This window comes from Protopterus annectens, chromosome 2.part0 (assembly GCF_019279795.1).
Source record: "Protopterus annectens isolate FY-2018-M chromosome 2.part0, PAN1.0, whole genome shotgun sequence".
NCBI lineage: Eukaryota > Metazoa > Chordata > Ceratodontiformes > Protopteridae > Protopterus > Protopterus annectens.
In genome coordinates, this window is record NC_056728.1 from 973,496,042 (window position 1) to 973,517,039 (window position 20,998).

Sequence of the window (20,998 nt, forward strand, 5' to 3'; positions counted from 1 at the left end):
CCAAGACAAAAAGCCATGGAACAGGCTACACAAACAGTGTTATCAAAAAACAGAAACTTGCTATGAAAATAGCTTTTGGAGCAACAAACTACTAAAAAGTAGAAGAAAAAGTTATACTTCGCCACAGCCAAGAGCGAGACCACGTCTGAGCGTAACGAGTGGCAAATGAGATCTGGGGAAAGGGAGCAGTGCAGCATGGGATACCTCTTAGCCATGAGCCAATTGAAGACTTCGAGCTAGAGTATGGCCGAGTCGGAGCCGAGGCTCGGCTCCGAACCCACTGGTAAGAATGCAGGCGAGATTGGACTACATAACATCAGCTGTTAGAGTCGTCAAAACAAGACAACACTGATATCACCTGAATCTCAGAAACATTCCTCTTGATAATCACCTTGGTTCACCTGCTCAGAGACTTATGTTGAGACAAACCAGAACTATACTACCAGTCAGTAGCAATTTGTTGGTTCCATGTGCCAAGAACAACACCTGAAAAAGCTTTTGCCCTAGAAGTCCTATTATGATAAGACCAGCAAACTGCTCAATCCATAACAAGAAGGGGAGATAGTGAGGATGCAGACAGCAAAAGGTTTTGATCGGATTGGATTTGTGAAAAGTTTGTGTCAAGAGCCAAGATCATACACTGTGGAATCGCAAGGAACAGAATTTAGGTAGAATCGGAAACATTTTATTACCTGTGTCCAAGTCAGTGTTACAGCATCCTGCCTGTAATAAATACTCTAGTTTTCAGAGTGACTTATCCAATGTTCCAGCTCCAGAGGACATTCCAGCAGATATCCCTGATCCTGAGAATATCCCAAGAGTCCTAAAGCAGAACATTCACCTCTGACTGTCCCCACATTTCCAGACCTAGTTCTAGATACACAGCAACCTGGACATGAATGTTTGTTCATTATTGTCTGTATAATTTGCAAGCCTATACGAATGTCATTATTACTGCAAGACAGCTCAGTAAAGAGGGAGGATGTAGATCAGAGTGTGTGATATACCTTTAAGAAGCTTTCCAGTCAGCAGGCATGTACATGTAAGTACTGAGCATGTGTGAGCAAGAGTGCCATTTTGTAGTAGCCAAAATGTGTAAGCATGCATGTACTTGTCAGTCAAAGTTAGCTCATTTAAGTTTAATGGTCCTTATGTCCATCCTGATGTTTGTATATAATAAAATACTTAAACGAACACCCAAGCCTCGTCTTAAGCAGATATACAAGATGAGTGACACTTACCTCTACTAATGCAGGCTGTTGTTTATTACCCACTGATACTGAAGCTGAGCTCAGGTTTCCCTGACTACCATTCTGTGTGACGGATCGTATTTCCCATTCATTTTTCAATTTTTGCTCCAGCTGGTTCCTAAAGAAAAGAAAGTCATGGAAAAAACTTGAGATATGCAAAATTTTATTCCAACAAAGAAATGCATTTTTTTTTTCTTGTAGAACTCGGTTTTAGCAGATAAATGCATTTTTTTCTTGTACAACACAGTTTGTTGACATTTTCCTGTCAGAAAACTGAGTAATCTCACATAAGGTGGTACATACTACATTTCTGTATGCAGATATCACTTAAAAATAAAATGAAAAGCAATATGGCATACCAGTCAAAACTGTAGAGCTTATTAGTTGTCTTCATCATTCACTCCTCTAAGCACCTGTGGCATTAGGATTCAGCAGGAAATGTTTGGCAGAAGTTTGCCCAGTACCAAGAAGAGATCAACATAAACCAGCAGTGCTGGCAATGGTTCCTTTGTGTCTAATGTCAGCTTTCTCTCACTTAAGCTCACTTTTACCCTATTACATCATCATTTCTCTTCCTGTGTAGAGTGATGTTACTCTGTGCTTTACAGTACACTTTTAAAGTGATTTGGTCATCAAAAATCTTTACTTTTGCATTACACAAGGTAGTTAGTACACAAAGTGCCAAACAACATTTCTCAGCTTTGAGAGGTTTCTGGCATCTCCTTTTGGTAGTAGAAAAGCTTTGTACATCACAGATTTCCCTACGATCATGTCACTGAACTGAAAGATAAACTTTAACCTTTGTGACATCATGCCAGTTAAAGTGTGAAGTGCATCCATAGACATTAACAGGTGCATTGTTGACCATGTGAGGAGGTGCACCCACTACAGCCAATGAACAAACAGCTCACTCTTATGGTGACATTAGGATGGACCACAGTAGATTTATTTGGGCCGTGGCTTAATAAAAAGTTTATTAAGGTTTTCATTAAAAAATAACTATAATACTAAATTACAGCAACATAGGTGCATTGCGGCACTTAACTCACTAAATGCCTCAAAGCACCTACGATTATTACCAAATCACTTTAAATCTGTCCAAAAAACATGCCCCGGTTAAAAAGGTAAAGACCGGGGCTGAGTCAGATGAACAGACCAGTGAAACCACATACACACTACTATGACCAAAAAGAACAAGACCTGAAACAGTACTTAAAATGACTTATAAACCCAGTCACTCAATTTTTATTGCTTAAAGCCTAAGGAAAGAATGCACACTCATTATTGGAGAAGGTGAAAGAGTTCTTCCTTTTATAAGAACAGGATAGCCACACTATTTTGGAAGGTTAACAAGCAACTAAAGAAGAGAAGAGTCTTGCTAATGAAGGACTATTTACCAGTCTGAGTCGCAATGAAGATGTAGATATGACAACACTGTCAGGTACAGCACTTTCAAGTCTCAGTCTCCCAGAAAACCTAGCATAATTATTAATGTACTTCTAATTAGATACACTTATGTTATGATTTAACTGAACAGTTCCTAAAGAAGAACGGTAATCACAGACTAACTTCCTCATCTCTTACATCTGATAGCCAAGTGTACTGTTAATCAAATACATGAATTAACAAACATCACTGAAGGAGTGCAAGTCAGGCTTCATAATAGGCTTGGTAATAAGAATGGCATTGAGATTTATAAACAGAATTAATTCACTGTTTAGGCCAATAGCAAAACTCCTCAGTCAAGTTGTGCTGAAGCAGAGCTTACATTATTTCACTCATACAGGAAAAACAGGTTATAAAACAATTATGTGGAAATAACTGCATTGGTCTTCATAAATCTTTGCTAATAACTGGTGAAATGAGATTGGCCGACATTCTCCTAACGTCTTTCGACTTTTCCCATTTAGAGGTTGCCACAGCGGAACACCGGTCCGCTTATGATCTGCAGTAGATTTTAACGGTGCAGAGGTGCCAGCCTGACATCCAACCTTCAATGAAGGCACACCCATTCACGCATGCACCTACCTGCATGTCTTTAAATGTCACTCAACCGTGGGGAGAACATGCAGACTCCACACAGAAGGCGCTCCATCAGAGAATCGAAGAAGAAAACCTCTTGCTGTGAGGCGACAATGCTAACTGCTGCACCACCGCAGCCTACATTGGCCTTGATCTAAATTTGTGCAGTAGCAATCTGTCTCACATAACTCAAATAACAAAATGACATTTGGACAAAATGTCATGCAATATTCAATCAAATGACTTGTATAAGAAGTTACCCCTACCCTGCGTACACAAATTCTCTTTAAAATTAATATAGAAAAGTTGCAGCAGTGCAATATATAAATGACAGAAGGACTACTGTGCCATAATGTATCCTTAAATGAAACATAAAAGAGCTTTTCATTCTGGTATCTAAACTATGGTAGATTCATCATACTTATTCCTCTGAAAAATAAAGCTTTATTATTTGGCTCCATAAGGCTTGCTTCGGAAACAACCACATCACATGGATATGAAAAGCTGATAATGTGCAGTGGCAGTTCCTGTGCATTGGCTAAAAGCAAGCAATCATGTATGCAAAGGAAGATACTTATGTTTTGTTCATTATGAAATCATATTTTTCAACCAGGCATGCCTTCTCATTGCCACTTCTGACCCAGCTGAACAGAAAAGGTATCTAAAACCACATGCGCACTTCAATGAGCACACACACTATCTGATCTTGCCTTACATTTTTAAATTTCTCCCTTTTTCATTTTAGGTAGCTTTTGCAAAGTTTCCTTGCTACGGGTCAGAAGTAAGCTATGGGACAAATCATGTGTGCTAAGCAAAGAATTCAAAGCCAGAATAATGGATGTGTAAAGCTCTTTTCCATAGTTATCTAGCAACCTTAATTCTGTGTCAAAGAATAAGACAGGTCCTGCTCCTCTGTGACGTTGCAGTAAATTGACTCATTACAGCCAAGTGACACCTCCAGGTGTTTCTACAGTTGCATCCTGCAGACACCATTATGCATCAAATATTATCTGTTCATATTTGCATTAATAATTTCAAAACCGTGCTACATACAACTGAAATATTTCATCTTAAAGCTTACATAATAGATGATCTGTTGCACTATTTGACCTCTGTTTAATGCTGCTTTACAAATTGTTATTCCAACACTATCTATTTATATTGCCTTAATTTTCATTTTTTTTTTAAATATTGCAACAATCAAGTAACACAGACATAACTGCTTAGCCTCATATGAAAGCTCACACATGGACAAACAAAATGCTGCTGACAGTATTGACTGGTTACTGAGATGTAACTTATGGAAGATTTAAATTTACTGTGTTTATTATGACTCGTACAATCCAGTTTAAAACAAAGAATCAAATGAACACTGCCACTGTAAAGACTTGTTTGCGCTGAACAGCTTAGTATTTCTATTTCTTTAGTAACCCTTATGGCTCTAGTGATAGGAATATTTGTTTGAAATGTTTGGCCATAACTTGACTTTTGTAAAAAAGTGCAAATGTCCAGAGATCCACTGGAGTGAATGAGTTAAGATTACACTCAGAGAATAAATACAACAATGACTGACATCAGAGTGAGAAGTTGAACTTTAGGCACTTAATAATAAATAACAGCTGATTCTAGTTCTTGAGAGCAGTCAAAGTAGAAGTAGCCTGTTTTGCAGACTGGACTGAGAATTTCTTTTTCTTCAGCTATCCCCTCATCAGGACTGTCAAATTCTTTATCTCCAGGGCCCTCAACATTGACAAAAAACATCAAATGTTATGTCTCTTTAGGAGATACATACATTTACAGCATTCTGTTTACCAGTGTGTGTATGCATGTATGTACATTATGTATGTATGTAGCTATATATGTATGTACATTATGCATGTATTACTGTATGTCATGTGGTCTAGATTCCTGTGCACTGCTGCACAGTCCACACAACAAAGCTGTAGAGTAGGAAGCATGTCACCTGACATTTGTCTCACTATCTCTTAATACTTTGAAATTCACAGAAAGATGACTAATAAAGAATGAGAAGACTAGTCAAGATAATCTGTGATTTCAACCAGAAGCTGGCATAATGTATTTGTATCTTGTTACAAGAATTTAGTGTACTGCAGTGAAGATGTGTGATCCTAGACAGGAAATTATTAGTAAAGAAGATATATTTTTAAAGTACATAAAACATTTAGTATGGAAAACAATGATTACTAGAAACAGCCCAGAGGGAATTTACATTTTATTTCCCAAGATACAATAACTAGGTTTGGCAGGGAAGAAACTGCATCACAGGAGCATATATAGTTAGGTAAAAGTACTGAGGCCCATTTTGTAACCATATCTAACATGCACCTATAACAGCTAAAATAAAGACAGAAGGAAGTGAAATAAAAGAAAGGCATTGCAGTTCCCCTACATATTTATTGAAGGGGGGGGGGGGGGGCTTAAGGAATAGTTAACAAGTAAAACTCAAGCATTATTATGGAAGATAGAAATGCTTCCTGAGAGGCTATCTAGCATGTGTTGTATTAATATGTGGGATAAAGTGAAGCTGGACTATGAGTTTAACCAGAACTCTGGATCATTTTCATCCAAGTCTGTCTGATCTGAGAGTTGGGTTGGGTATTCAGTCACTTCTCGGATCCAGTGCCAAAATTAGATACTGTTCTAGCCTCAATGCCTTCAAATGTATCCCATAATTCTCTCGGAACCTTCCTTTCCAATTGTGTTTTCTGTCTAATGACTATATGTACCTGAAGAACAACAGTGAAATCTTGCACTGACTGTCTCTCTAAGCACTGACACACCATCAACATAAAAAGAATGAGACTTTGAGTCATGGCTCTCTAATTGATCAACTTGTTTTTTGAAATCTTCTTTTAAATAAAAGAAGGTGCACCTTTTGATTTACAAAACCTTTTGAAATGATTCCATTTATTGCATTTGTGGTATTGTTGACAGACTAAAAGCTAAGCATTTTTCAGTTTTAGATTCATGATTATTACCACAGTTATGACAGTCGACAATAAAACTGGGATGGGATCAGGGTTGCCAGACATCCCAATTTGAGCGGGATTGTCCCAGGATCTGCAACCCGAACCCGATCCCGATTCCCACACTGCCGGTTTAAATCCCGGCGAAACAGCCCTCCTCTTTTATTTATTTTTTTTTATTGGCCCGTACACTGGCATACGGGCCAATCAAAAATCGCTAAACACGGAGCTGCTTGTGTTTAATGCAGAACATCAGGCAGTTCCGCATTAAACACAGCTCCATTTTGTGAGTTTTTTCATTGGCTCGTATACTGGCATACGGGCCAATCAAAAAAAATCGGTAAACACTGAGCTACATGCATTTAATGCGGAATGCAAGTAGCTCCGTGTTTAAAAAACTTTTTTTTTCCCCTCCCTACCCGGCCAGTCAGAAATCTGGCAACCCTGGTTGGGATCCATGCTTTGAATTTGCTGACTCACTCTTATACTTCAGTGAGGCTGTGCGAACTCTGGAACTTGCTAGCAAGCTCTGAGGTTTACCAGTGGGTGTGGCAGAGACTACAGTTGCTGCCATGTGCCTGGGCCTATTTCTTTTAATAACATTTTACATACTATCAACAAGCGCTTTGCTGCAGTAACATCTAAACTATTCTCAGTTGTAATATTTGTGTGCTTTTTTGTGAGCTCATATATCTGACAAATCTCAATGGCCTCATTCAAAGGTAAATCACTGTCACAAAGCAAAATCTTTCTCACAGCATCATCTTTAATACCACATACAAGTCTGTCTTTTATTAACTCATTTCTTAAATCACCAAATCTGAACATTTTAGCTTTATTTCTCAAGTCAGTTATATATGCTACAAAAGTTTCACCAGGCTTTTGATCCCGTGTGTAAAATAAATGCTTCTTGACTGTAATGTTGGCCTGGGGGTTACATGTTTCTTGAAGTTTACATTTTAATCTTTCAGGGTCCTACCTTGACTCAGCCTGTGTACAACAATATGATGGTTTTCCCCCTCTCCAGCATAAAAAGCAGATGTATACACAAATGAGCGTTCTCTTTCAGTGGCTTCTGACCCACCTAAATTAAGCAGAATAAATGCTTTTGTACGGTCATCTTTATCAGAAAATGCAGCCTGTATGAAAATGTTGTACTCTTGCTCAAACACTCTCCAGTTCTCAGCAATATTATATTGTCCAACACTAGTGGACCTGGTTTTCGAAATCCTTCAGCCATGCCAATAAAGTATGTGTTTGGGCAAACACTAAAATATAACCCTTGTAATTATGTATGAACAAGTTGCCTCTCTGCAGCTTGCAGTAACACACAAATGCACAATAAACTCTTTGAAATACTGTACTTTACTAAATATGCTCTGAAATGGCTGTACTTTGCAAAATAACTTTACTGTAACATTGCACAAACATGCAAGCACTTCATACAATTCTGATAACTCTGATATCTTTGCTTAATATGAAAAACACATTATACAACTTGGACTTTATTTGAAACATTTACTATAGTTATTTAAATAATTCTAGCAATATATGACATTTCAACTTATTTTAATATCATTTACAGTGTTCAGTATGCTTCATTTCATATTTCGCAAATAAAAAATAGTCTGAGCAAGTTTTAACATTAGAAATTAATTTTTGATCTGTTTATTGCAGATTATACATGTAGCAAGGATGGTCCACTTCTGTATATACCTTTCGAAGTCAAAGTAGAGAAACTGGAGTTCTTTCTGGCCATTAGATACACTGTTTCTAACACCATGTTGCACGTCCCTTACTCCAAGGATGACAAGCAGGCGGGGTAGTTCATTTAAGAAGCTTTATTATATAGAAACATATCAGGATGGATAGCAGCTTCAATAACTACAAACAAACTGATTAACAGAGGGAGTTTAAACACAGACATGTTAACACTACATCTCAACACAAAATGGCACTCTGTCCCTGTACATGCTCAATAATCAATACATTAATTCATGCCCAAAGGAAGTTTCTTAAAGAGACATGCACGCTGATCTACATTATGGTTTTCTATTGTGCTTATCAGTGTAGTGTTACACTATGAAAACAGTCTATACAGCTCTATATATATCCACTGTATTACTGTGGTTCTCTAGCAGTATAATTCCTACTAATCTACTTTCAACTTACATTTATAAACTTTTTTTGTCATCTCTCTGTTTTTACACTTTATCCACATTCGCTTGCTCTAACTCACTATGGTCTTCCTCCTTCTCTTTTTATAAGTATTAACTTTACTGCCTCAATATAATATGATAGCTTAGTAGAGGTTTTCTCTTCTCTTTCTGTTCAGAGCCTGGGGTCCCTACATCTGACCCAGACACTACAGAAGCTCTACCACAACAGCCACCTCCCAAACATTTTCACTGAGAATTATGACTTTGTACAAAGTAAGCAAATTTAACCTGAAGAACCTTGCTATGTAGTAACTTCATCTAGTCAAAAACTTACCTGCGTGGGCTGGACATACGTTTTTAACATCCCCCCAACAGAGTTGTCTTTGCACTCTAGGGGCCACTTTCTAAGTTGGCCACTGTCCTTTCTCCTGATCAATAGTTTACACTGTATATGCCAGTTACTTAGTCTTCCTGGCTAACAGGTTACTACATTCAGGAAATGAAAGAAAACCTGTTCGACTTGGTACCTCTCTACTAAATGCTTTGTATTTATAAACCCATTACTCTCTGTTATAATTTGACCAGAGGGTGGATCAGACTCGGCATATACAACTCCCAAATTGCACCTTCCTGTTATAATATCATTCGTAATGACCATATAAAGAGAAAACGTGGTAGTACTGCTTTAATATACAACAAACCAATACCAAAAATTCAATTCAGCAGAGCTTCTTATAAATTTCCTGTAACTAAACAATTATAAGCACATATGTATTACTGTTCTTTACATCCCTGCTAACAACAATACAGCTATATTCGAAGATATTCTTAACAATTCAACAAGAAATAATACTACTAGGTGATGTGAATGTCAATTGGTTGGACAAATTCTAACTCCCCTATAGCTATTTTTTTGGTTTCACACAACTAATTAATATCCTAACACATTACAGCAAGATATCAAGTTCCTTATTAGACTGCATCCTAGTAATGGACCCTAGCAAATAACACCACCTCAGATACAATGTGACTGTCTCGGTGATCATCTCCCAATTTATACAACCAGACAGGGGTCATACCTCTCAACCTCTTAGTGCAAGAAAATCTGGACAAAGCATGACATAATGGGGGATAAAGGCCTAAAAATAGGGACATGTTTTAAATATTGCTCTAATAAACTTAGAAAGTCATTAGAATAAGAGGATTTGTGTTAATACCCATTTTCTGATAGATGTGAAGTCTGAAACTCAAAATGTATGTCATTATTTAGCGACTTTAATCCTCGAATCATACCAGTGATTTTCTAGAAAACCTCAAATTTTATGAGGAAAAGTCCAAAAATATGAGCAAAAATCTGGACATTCTGCAAATGTCTGGACAGTTGACAGTTATGACGGGTCCAAATTGAAAGATGATAAATCAGCAAGCAAAGGAGAGTAGTATTGCTGGAATTTAATTCATCCTCAAGTCTTGATGAGTACCTTCATGAGGTGGTCCCTGTTTTTCACAAAATTTCACCAAGACGACACTAATATATATATAGACTACATTTTATATAGCACATATCATGGACAGAAGTAAGTTAAAAATAAAAAAGATAGCTGGGTGCACAAGTCCCAGGATAAAGAAGTGTCCAATCCTGGAAGGTGCACTGGTACCAGGAATGGAAAAAATGCAGTGCAGAATCCTCAAGATGTGGAAACATTCCTACAATGGGGCTAGAACAGGTCCAAGGGGATGATGGCTTCCTGTAGAAGGAAGCAGTAGTTCACAAAAATCACAAAAACTGATAGGCCAAAACAGAGCCATAAAGATGAAAGAGTGGACTACTCAGGATAAGAAAGAAACTATGTACTGTTACCATTATACAACAAGCTTAGAATTTTCAAACAAAAGATTAAGAGAGAAATTGGAAGAAATAAAAATGACTTCCACAAGAAAAACTGTCAGAAGCTTTAAATAAAATGTATGTTCATTCATGCAACAGATTTGTGAAAAACAGACAGACCAGGACACCTTGGGCCATTTGGAAAAAGAAGCGACTGAGGAAGTGTGAAAATATAAAGAACAAAATCTAGTGACTTTTGAAAGATATAAAAAAGAAATATGGACATGGAAAAAGAGAGATCTGATATGGTGCAATATTTATGTAAAGGACAATGCCAAATTAATCAACACAAAAAAGGCAGCCTCAAAGATATCCGAAGAGAAATACAGGTGAAGGCATCCAGATATGGAACATTTCACAATAAAAAAATAAGATCACAAAAACAGAACGTAGAACAGAAGATTGGTAAACTACAAATTAAAAAATAAATAGAAGTTGAACTTATGTAATACTTGCAGAGTGAAGGATTTAGTGTAGAAAGTCTAATGCATCTTGTATCAACAGCATGATGGAACAATAAGTCCCCAAAGTAAGGAGAAACAGGAGGAGCAGGAGACACCTGAAGAAGAAATTTGGACATGGGAAAGAAAAAGAGACTTAATATGGTGCAATATTTATGCAAAGGAGAAAGCAAAACTAATCAGTTCAAAAGAGTAGCAGCAAAGATATTTGAGGAGAAATACAGGCAGAGGCATTTGAACATGGAAAATTTTACAATGCAAAAAATAAGAAAACAAAGAGGAAAATAAGAAAAGAGGATTAGTAATGGAGAAGTTAAAGAAATAGAAATTAAGGTCATGGATTATCTGCAAAGTGAAGGATTTAATGTAGAAAATCTAATTCTGATAACATCACAGCAGGATAGAGCAAAGGATCCCCAAATTAAGGAGAAACCAGTGAAGTGGGAAACATCTGATAGGTTGCCATATAAAGATACTTTGGAAACCAGTGCAAATGTTCAGCTGGACTTGCATAGCAAGGAAAAGTACAAGAGACTGTGGCAACTCTGATGGAATGTTGTGGAGTGATAGGCCAGTGAGTTCCCATATGAAAGTGCAATGGATGACACAGCATGAAAGAGGAGAATGTCTCAAAAGAAGATACTCTGGAACTTTCTATAGAATGCCCACAGGAAATGGAGAACAAAGAATGTGCCGTCAGTTTACAAGAAAATGATGTAAGAGAAGATTTGCTTTACTTACTAGAGATGGACAGACATATTAACATCAATGAAAGAAATAGACTACAGAAAGTCAATAAAACTCAAAAACTCAAATGACCACAGTAATTAGGACTGTCCATGGAGATTCATGCAATGTAACTGAAGTAAATAGGATACATTATATATGTTATTAATTTAGCTGTACAGTAAAGTCTTACCACAAAAACACAGGGTAGGAAAGGAAGGGGAGAAATCGAATGCCATTATGAAAGTATCGAATAGAGAAAACTATGAAGAAATTAAGACAAGAAGTGTCACTGTTAGAAAAGTATAGAAGATGGAACAGATCAACAAAAATACTCAGAAACACAGACATAATAAAAGCAATGTGCAGTATCATAACAGATCAGGATCTATTGTACACTATCACAAATAATAAATTAAAAATATCAGCACAGGCAGAAAAACTTAGAAGATAAATATAAAATAAAAGTACAAAATAAGCAATTCATTGATGACCCAAAGAAGTTTTATACAGAACTGGAAACAAGGCAAAAGGAATTGAACCACCACCAAAAAAAGGAAGAAACAGATACACTTTGGAGAAATATCTATGAAGATCCTGTGGAATATAAAGATGCTAAATGGATAGAAGTAGTAAAAGAAGGAATAAAAAGCTGAAACATACAGGATATTAAATGGGGTGAAGTAACAGCCAAAGAGACTGAAACAACTTTAAGAAAGACTCCGAATTGGAAACCCCCAGGCACAGATGCAGTACCAAACGTCTGGCTAAAAGTATTAACATAGTTATCTATCTCTTAATACATTGCTCTTCCTACCCCTTCTACTCATTAACTGTAATTCCTTCCTTATTAACCAAAATACTATCTCCCTCTAGAACATCTTGATTGTACTAGCATGCTATGTTATGCCTGTATTCTGCACTGCTGAATTTACTGTGATAACCTGCAATATGCATTGTAAATATGTTTTTTTTTGTTTAATGTTTCCTTATTTGTTATCTTGTTAATTTCATAGTTCTATCTTGGAGCTTATCTCCCCGGGCCTCTACTGAAAATGGACATGTATCCAGTTAGACTAGCCCGGTCAACAAATGTAAAATAAATAAACAAATAAATAAATAAGATTAATCCATGAGTAAGAACTATTTATATGCAAACCCAGAATAGACACCAGCCTGGTTAACATCAGGAAAAAGAATACTCTTACTTATCAGCAAATATGCAAGCTATCCTAAAAACTGTGTACCAATAACTTGGCTTACGACGACATAAGGAGAGAGACCATTTGGCATAATGGTTAACATCTTTGCTTCCCATGCACAAGGTTTGATCCTGGTCTCTGATAACAGTTTCATACACTGAAGAAATATCTCTGGCACCTATGCCCCTCAAGGACAGGGGGTAGTTGGTGTTGATCTAAAGTACGTCCATTTAACCAAGGACAATTGGGGCAACCCAGGATTAACATGGCTAGTCTTATAAAGGCTCTAGAGCCACTAGCCTAGTAACCTCCTATGAACCTATAAACTATACACTGGAATTGAGGATGACAGAGTTTATAGTCATTTAGAAGAAAACTCAATCACGGCAACAGAACAAAAGAGTAATAAAAGAAAGTCATATGGAACAAAGGATAATTTGTTGTTACATAAAGTCATAAGGGAGAACTTTACAAAGAGGAAGAATCTAAGTAGGGCATGGACAGCCTACAAAAAAGCATTTGACAATATCCCACATTCATGGATAAAACAGTGCTTAAAAATGTATAAGATACACCCTACACATATTGACTACAATACAATAACCATGAAGCAGTGGCAAACCCCTTTGCAGTTAAGCCATGATAAAGGACAAATTATTATTCCAGGGATACAAATTCAAGGGAGATATTCCAGGGTGACTCTCTTGTCACTGCTGCTCTTTTGTCTTGCCTTTAACACATTAAAAGCTGTCTACTTAACAGATTAGGTCATGGTTACAATTTGGCACCCAGAAAACAACAAATTGTAAAGACTTCTCATCATTTTGTGGATGATTTAAAACTGTATAGTTCATCAGAACAGGAGTTGAAAGCACAACTACAAGTGGTCAAATCATTTTCAGATGACACAAGAATGTAACTTGGTCTTGATAAATGTGAAAAAGCAACCTTTAAAGCAGGAAAGCTGCAGCACCAAGAAAACAACAGTTTGGGACAGGAATGTGATATAAACGAACTTCGGCAAGAGGGAGTGTATAAATATTTGGGATTTGATGAAGGATCAACAATAAAACATGAACTAATGCAAATAAAACTTAGTAAGGAATACTTTAGAAGACTAAAATTAATACTGAAAACAGTGCTGACATCTAGGGAAAAGTCAAAGCTATAAATCAATTTGCTCTTCCTGTCCTAACTTATGGTTTTGGAGCGACTGACTGGCCCCAAAAGGTGTTTGATACGTTGGACAGGAAAACAAGAAGGATGCTTCATGCTCATCAAATGATTAATAAAAATTAGTGCATACCAAGGCTATATATTTCTCATTCTGAAGGCGGTATGGGTCTCCTCGAAATTCTGCAATCGTGGGACTGCATACGTATCTGCTGACCTCACAAGACCCAAATGTAGTGAAAGTTTTGAAACATGAGGAGAATTAAGTAAGATGATTTCCCTGCTTAGTTTACCAGAAGCACATTGGCGCGAAGTGGGAATAGAAATCAAACAAAAAGTACATAAAAATCAGGCAGTAACTGAATGTGCCAAAAAACAAAAGAAAGAAAGAACATAAAGTGAAGGATCAGATGAGAAGGCAAGAAATGTGGAAAATGCATAAATATACTTACAAGTATAGAAGACTCCTGGAACAACCTCATGTTGATCAGTATCGAACGCAGGAATTGTTAAGGGTAGGTGAATTTAAACCAAAAGATGAAAAGTTAATACTGGCAGCCCAAAATAATGTATTATGTACACATTAGTTTACAAAGTCCATTGAACATGTGGTAGAAAAGACAAATGTAGGTTTTTTAAAACAGAATTGGAAACAGTCTCACATCTTGTTGTTGGTTGTGATATACTAATGGCAGAAGCACTGTATACTGAAAGGCATAATAATGTGGCAAGACTGTTGCATTGGGGATTGTGCAGACCATGGAGCATTGTAGAAAATGATGAAGTTTATATCACATAGGATCACCCATTACCAACTGTTCAAAAGATAGATGCAACAAAACGAGATATAGCAGTGCATGAAAAGAAGACAAAAGTAGCATTGATCAGTGAAATTGCTACACCCAGTGACTACAGTGACATACATAGAGACAGAGACACACACAAAATCATAAAATACCAGGAATTGCAAGCAGAAGCAAGAGCTATGTGGAAGAAGGATACCCAGACAGTTCCAATAGTAGTAGGAGCAACAGGTCTTTTGGAAAAAGAATTTACAGTCGTACTTAGATATCAATCATGTAACTCCATACAAAATGCAGTAGTAGTCATTACTGGGCACGTTGTGTGTGCTGTGATGAACATGTCTGGCTAACATCAAAGAATGAACAATAACTTTATCAACTTTAATTGTAGTTTGACTTAGGAATGGGGTCCATTTCCATCATGGTATCAGAAACCTAAAAGACTTGGAGAAATAAAAGAGAGAAAGAAACAGATATCTCACTTATCCGCTTAAGCTGCATGTTTACAAAACAATGCGCAACTTTTCCAAGTTTAACCCAGAAATGTTCATTACTAACCTATCATCTGTTAACTGGAACTTCAGAAAAATCCTCCCTTAGACGACGCTGCAAATGAATTTAATACAAATTTCCTGAATATCCTAAATAGTCTTGCATCACATAGAAGGAAGAGACTAAAAACAAATACTGCAATTTGACTATACAAAAAGAGTAGAATGCTAATGCAGGACAGAGAAAAAGAATGGCAAATACATAAAACACCACAATAACTTGAAAACTTTAGAATGCTTCACAATCGTACTAAAAAGCAAACTAATGAAGACAAAAAACAATAACTTTCAGAAGAGCAGTACATAAAACCGTTAAAAAAAAAAATCCGGACAGCCATTAAAGAAATCTGGTATTCCGGACAGAAATACAACCCTAACCTCTCTCCCAATAATGCATCAATAGAAACCACAATACAATACAACTCTTACTTCATAGATACTATAACATCTCTAACCAAGGTTCCCCCAACATTTATTCTTAACCCTGCACAGCAGCCACTTATCACCTCACCCACTTTCACCTTCAAACCTGTGCCCACATCCTGTACAAACTACTCAAACCACACTCCACTTCAGCTGATACCCTTCCAAGTGAATACCTTAAAACAACACAGCATTGCCTGCCCTGTCTCAATCTCTATAAATAAGTCAATCCAGGAATCCCATGTTCCTTCTCTATGGAAAAAGTCACACATGACTCCTCCACAAAGGAGGAAATTCAACATTAATAAAATTAGACCTTTAGCAATCTAATTCTTCCTCTCCAAAATGCTTGAAAAAGGTATTCATAAACAATTGCTAAACTATCTTCTGAAGGAGGAACTCCTGTCCACCACAGAACATGGCTTCCATATTCCCGTAATACTAACACTGCACTTCTAACCTATATAGATACTGTCAAACTTAGAGATAACAGCAAACTAGTCTCATCGTTATTGCTAGGCTTGTCTAAAACCTTCAACACAGTTTGTCACAGCAAACTTCTACTTGAAATGTCCTTGTTAAGTCTCTGTCAGCCTAATGTTCTATGGTTCAAAAGCTACCTATCCAATTGGTATCAGTCAGTAAAATGGCACTCCACCCTCTCTCCATACCTCCCAGTCAACACTGGTTTACCATAAAGCTCTAACTTTGGCCCTCTTTTTTTTTAACATTCTCACCACCACCCTCCACACATCTACAAAGCAGACATCCCTAACACAGTATGCAGATGACTCAACACTCATTTCCACATCTGACAGCAGAGCAAACCTCCAAAAATTGCTCAGGAAGCTTTAACACTAAATGAAACATGTCTCTGTAACACAAAACATGCTCAACCCTTAAAAAAAAAAAAAAAAAAAAAAAAAAAACCTACTACTTTTTTCCTCAAATCCTTCTCCCCTGAAAAAACAAAATGTAAAGTCCACTCTCCTGATAAAAGAACCATTGAAGTCACTTTGCAAATTATTAGGGATGACAGTGGATGATCATTTTAAAATCTGATCTGCATATAAAAAAAGCATAAGAAAAACTCAGCAAAAACAAGGGATGCTTTATAGAGCCAAAAACTTTTCCACCGATGCAACCAATGCTACACATGACAGTATTTATACTCTTCTCCACACTTCTTCATGGTGCTCCTATCCTTACCAACCTTCAGGCATCACAAAAATCAAAATTTGAACAATACTATAACAAAGTTGCTAAATTTGCAGCAAATACCCCCTTTTAAATCCCACCACTGTATATCGTAAAAATCCTAACTTGGTTAGAACTACACCACTGACTAACATATACACAGCTTCTTATCACCTGTAAAATTATCCAGAATCCATCTTGTCCCAACACTAAGTAACTTTCTACACAACTAGGTTCCTATTCAGTCATTATGATCCCATGTCTAAAAATTCCTTTCTGTCCACAAATATGCTGGGCATTGTCTGCACTCATACTATGTTGCTAAGGCCTGGAACCCCTTACCTCTACCCATCAGGTCAAAACCCTCGCTCCCATCCTTCAACACCATTCTGAAACTTCCTAGCAAAAAACTGGCTCTGTTCTTGCTCAACAACAGGATAAACTATATCTCCAAATGTGGGAAAATGTATTCATTATTTATTTATTTATATTTGTTGACCAGGAGTGTCAAAATACTAATCTACCTTACATCTCCTTACTCTCCCCTTCTTCACTCAATTCTTTACTTCTATCAATTTCTCTCCCCTAGATTTTTCTTTAAATATACCATAAGCCTGGTTTTCTCTCACTTTGTATTGCAATTCCTGCTTGTATTATACTAACTTACCTTTAATTTCTATATAGACTGGCTAAAATTTCTCTTACAATTAAATCATTGTCATATAACTTGTATCTATTCTTAACCAATGTTTTCAAAGTATGTTTAGATTGATACAATTGTTTAAACTGTAAAGACTGTAAAATTACTACTCTTAAATTTTTGTGAAATACTTTGGAGCTTTTCTCCCTGGGCCTCCACTATATATATATATATATATATATATAGTATAAGAAAAACAAGCAGCACTCAACTCAAACCACTTCTTGCACTGCAGTTCTAATTATAATTTATATTCAGCTTTATTAAAGTACCAAGTAACATGCTGAAAGTAGAAATCTCTGATGCCCCCACTTGTAAAAATGTTCCTTATCCAAAAAAAGACCTGCTGCCTGACATCTACTTGTTTCATGGGGAAAACATGATCAAAGTAAAAAATGAAAAGCAAACAAGAAATAAGCTCAAGATACATTGCTTAAAAGGATTACTGTACAGGTTATGGACCACACTAAAAGGATTACTGTACAGGTTATGGACCACACGATTGGCATTCTGTTTACGGGTAAAGCCTGCAGAGATGACTGGAAGTCTCCAAGTGCAATGAGACTCCTAAAATAATGTAATCCTGTCCTTTATTACAAATACTGGCATATGCATTTCAATACCCAAGGCTTATACATTATCTAGTTAAGTATTCTCTACATGGTAACAGAAAGGCTTTCAATGTTGGCAATTCTTTAACAGTATGCTTATTAAAGCTTACTTGCATCTTGCAATCTCAGCCAAGCTTACCTAATGGCCATTAAAGTATTGCTACTTAAACACAAAGCAACAGGCACTTTGAGCAATAAGCATAAATCAACAGTACAAAAAATATGACAGAAACCAGACCATTCTGTAAAAATGAAGGACAGATGAAAAGCCACTCTAGTACTTGTGTCTACCTTGGATGGGGGGGATACTCTGCACATTTACACTGCATAACTACTCCTTGCCTTGCTTCGACACATTCAGAGTCACTACATGGGGGAGTGGGGTGCAACAAGTATGTCACAGTTTGAAATGTCTCTGGCTGAATTGTGATGGCCCTGACACATTTGTCATACCTCTCAACCTCAGAGCAAGAAATCTGGTCAAAGCCATACAAAGAAATGGGACAAAGGCCCAAAAATAAGGACAATTTTTAAAATATTGCTCTTATAAACTTAGAAATATAATAGAGGTCTTGCATTAGTATGAATTTTCTGAATGGTATGTAATCTGAAACTCAAATGTCTTTTCTAACTTCAGTCTTTAATGATTTGTCACTAATTTGCCAAAAAAAACACAATTTTATGAAAAATGGACCAAAAATGTGATGTAAAAATATAAAATAGCAACACAATACAGCTGGGAACCTGTCAAAGAAGGGATACTTTAATATTAGTACTGCTAACTTGAGCAGCTGACAAAATAAAAGAATCTACATGCATTTCTGAAATAAAAGTAATCTAACTGATTATTACAGTTATTTCTTAATTATAAACCCTCCATGTTTTCTTCCAAAATTGCAATTTTGCGGAGGGATCATTAGGGGAAGAGCAACATTTTGAGCCAAAATCAGGGACAGTTGAGAGGTTTGGCTATGCCTAATTCTATAAAGCAATTTATTTGCATGTACCTCTCAACCTGTTAATGCAATAAATCTGGACAAGGCCAAATATATTGGGAGAACATATAAACAGTACTAAAAATTGCTCTTGTATAAACTGAGACAGTTGATAGAACAGGTCTTACTTTAGCATGCATTTTTCTGAAGGTTATGAAGTCTGAAACTCAGTGTGTCATTATTTAGTGACTTAATTCCTAAATGATTTGCCAGAAAACCACAACTTTTATGAGGAACAAACCAAAAATAAGAAGCAAAAAATCTATTCATTCTTTGAAAATCTGGACAGTTGGGAGGTATGGTTCAGCTGGGGCTGCCTAAGTTTGCCGCCCTTCCCCCTCACAAAACCATGGTCAAATGGAGCCTCCCCCTGCAGCCATTCCAATGATCCATTACTTGGCTATTTCACTCCATTTACCATAAACACTAATGTGTATACTGATTTACTTCTATGATGATTTGAACTTCATTTGAAAGTTTTATTTTGCATTTTACAGCACAAACACTAAGACATCTGCTAAACAAACTTGGCATTAAAACTTCTCTGCCATTGAAACTCACATTCATTGAAACAACACTGAAACCCACATTCAAAGAAAATACATTTTACCCGTGGCAGATAAAGATTAATTCTGGGCTGTTTTCAAATCATAGGCCCCTTGCATATGAAACATACATGTGCTCTTTGATACACCTTCCTATTGCTTTGAACATTTTTCCAGTAAACAATGAAACAAAACGCATGCACCAATGACAAAACTGCCCAATTCAGAACATTTCCATCATAAAAGTCTACTTAAACTTCTACAGTCCACTATTATCAGTAAATATGCACAATTCTACAGTCCACCATTATCAGAAAATATGCACAATCTCTGAAGTAGTAAAAAAAGTCATCTAAATAATTCCACGTTAAATAAATCTGTAATGGAGAGGTTGCTGCTAGCAATCACCTTTATATTTCATGGTTTCATTGAAAAATAAAGTGTCTGATGCCCCTGAGGAATAAATTGCCTAAATTACATTAAAAATAAGCTAGTAATATTGCAATAGGAAATGGATGGCAAACTGATAACAGGCTCATAGTTAGTATCTTAACTTTCAGTACGGCAGCATTCACCCCTTATGGAAGTAGAACCAACAATCTTCTGCATCAAAAGCAAGTACACAACCTGTTGTGCTATTAGCAATGCGAAATGACTTAGCATAATCAGCACTAAACTTCTCTTCCCCTGCAGCTCTCAGCTCCTTGTAAAATCTACTCAATACTCAACTGCATCTCAACTTTGCAGCACAACAAATCTGGAAAAAGTCAAATTTATTGGGGTGGGTCAAAAGGGCAAAAACCAGGGACACATTAAACATTGCTTGTATAATCTTGGAAAGCTGCTAGAATAAAATGCTGTGTTACCACCATACATTTTACTGCCAAGGTCCCTGTGCAAAAGAGTCAGAACAACATGCCACTATGCCAAATCACCTGCTTTGTGAAAGAAAAATGCTGTGTTACCACCATACATTTTTCTGCCAAGGTCCCTGTGCAAAACAGTCAGAGCAACATACCACTACGCCAAATCAGCTGCTTTGTGAAAGACAGGAAGACTGAAACTTAAATGGCTATCATTTAAAGAATTCAGTTCTCACCATAGCTGTCAACCTCTTAGCACAAAACACCTGGACAAACCCAGTAATGAAGGAATACAGCCCTCAAACATATTCAGTGAATTCAGTTCTTGCCATAGCTGTCAACCTTAGCACAAAAAAACCTGGACAAAGCCAATAACAGGGTAACACAGTCCCAAAAATAAGGACACATTTCAAATAGTCATCTTATAAACTTAGAAAATTGC

General features: G+C 36.7%; 1 protein-coding gene across 1 annotated transcript in view; it reads right to left on the reverse strand.

Moving 5' to 3' along the window:
* Nucleotides 1–20,998, reverse strand: part of LOC122793328 (protein RUFY3-like) — a gene marked incomplete in the record, with an annotated part of 2,132,439 nt that overhangs the window by 88,105 nt on the left and 2,023,336 nt on the right. Inside the window, 1 exon segment of the mRNA XM_044061223.1 lies at nucleotides 1,242–1,368. Coding sequence (XP_043917158.1) covers nucleotides 1,242–1,368 — 127 coding nt within the window.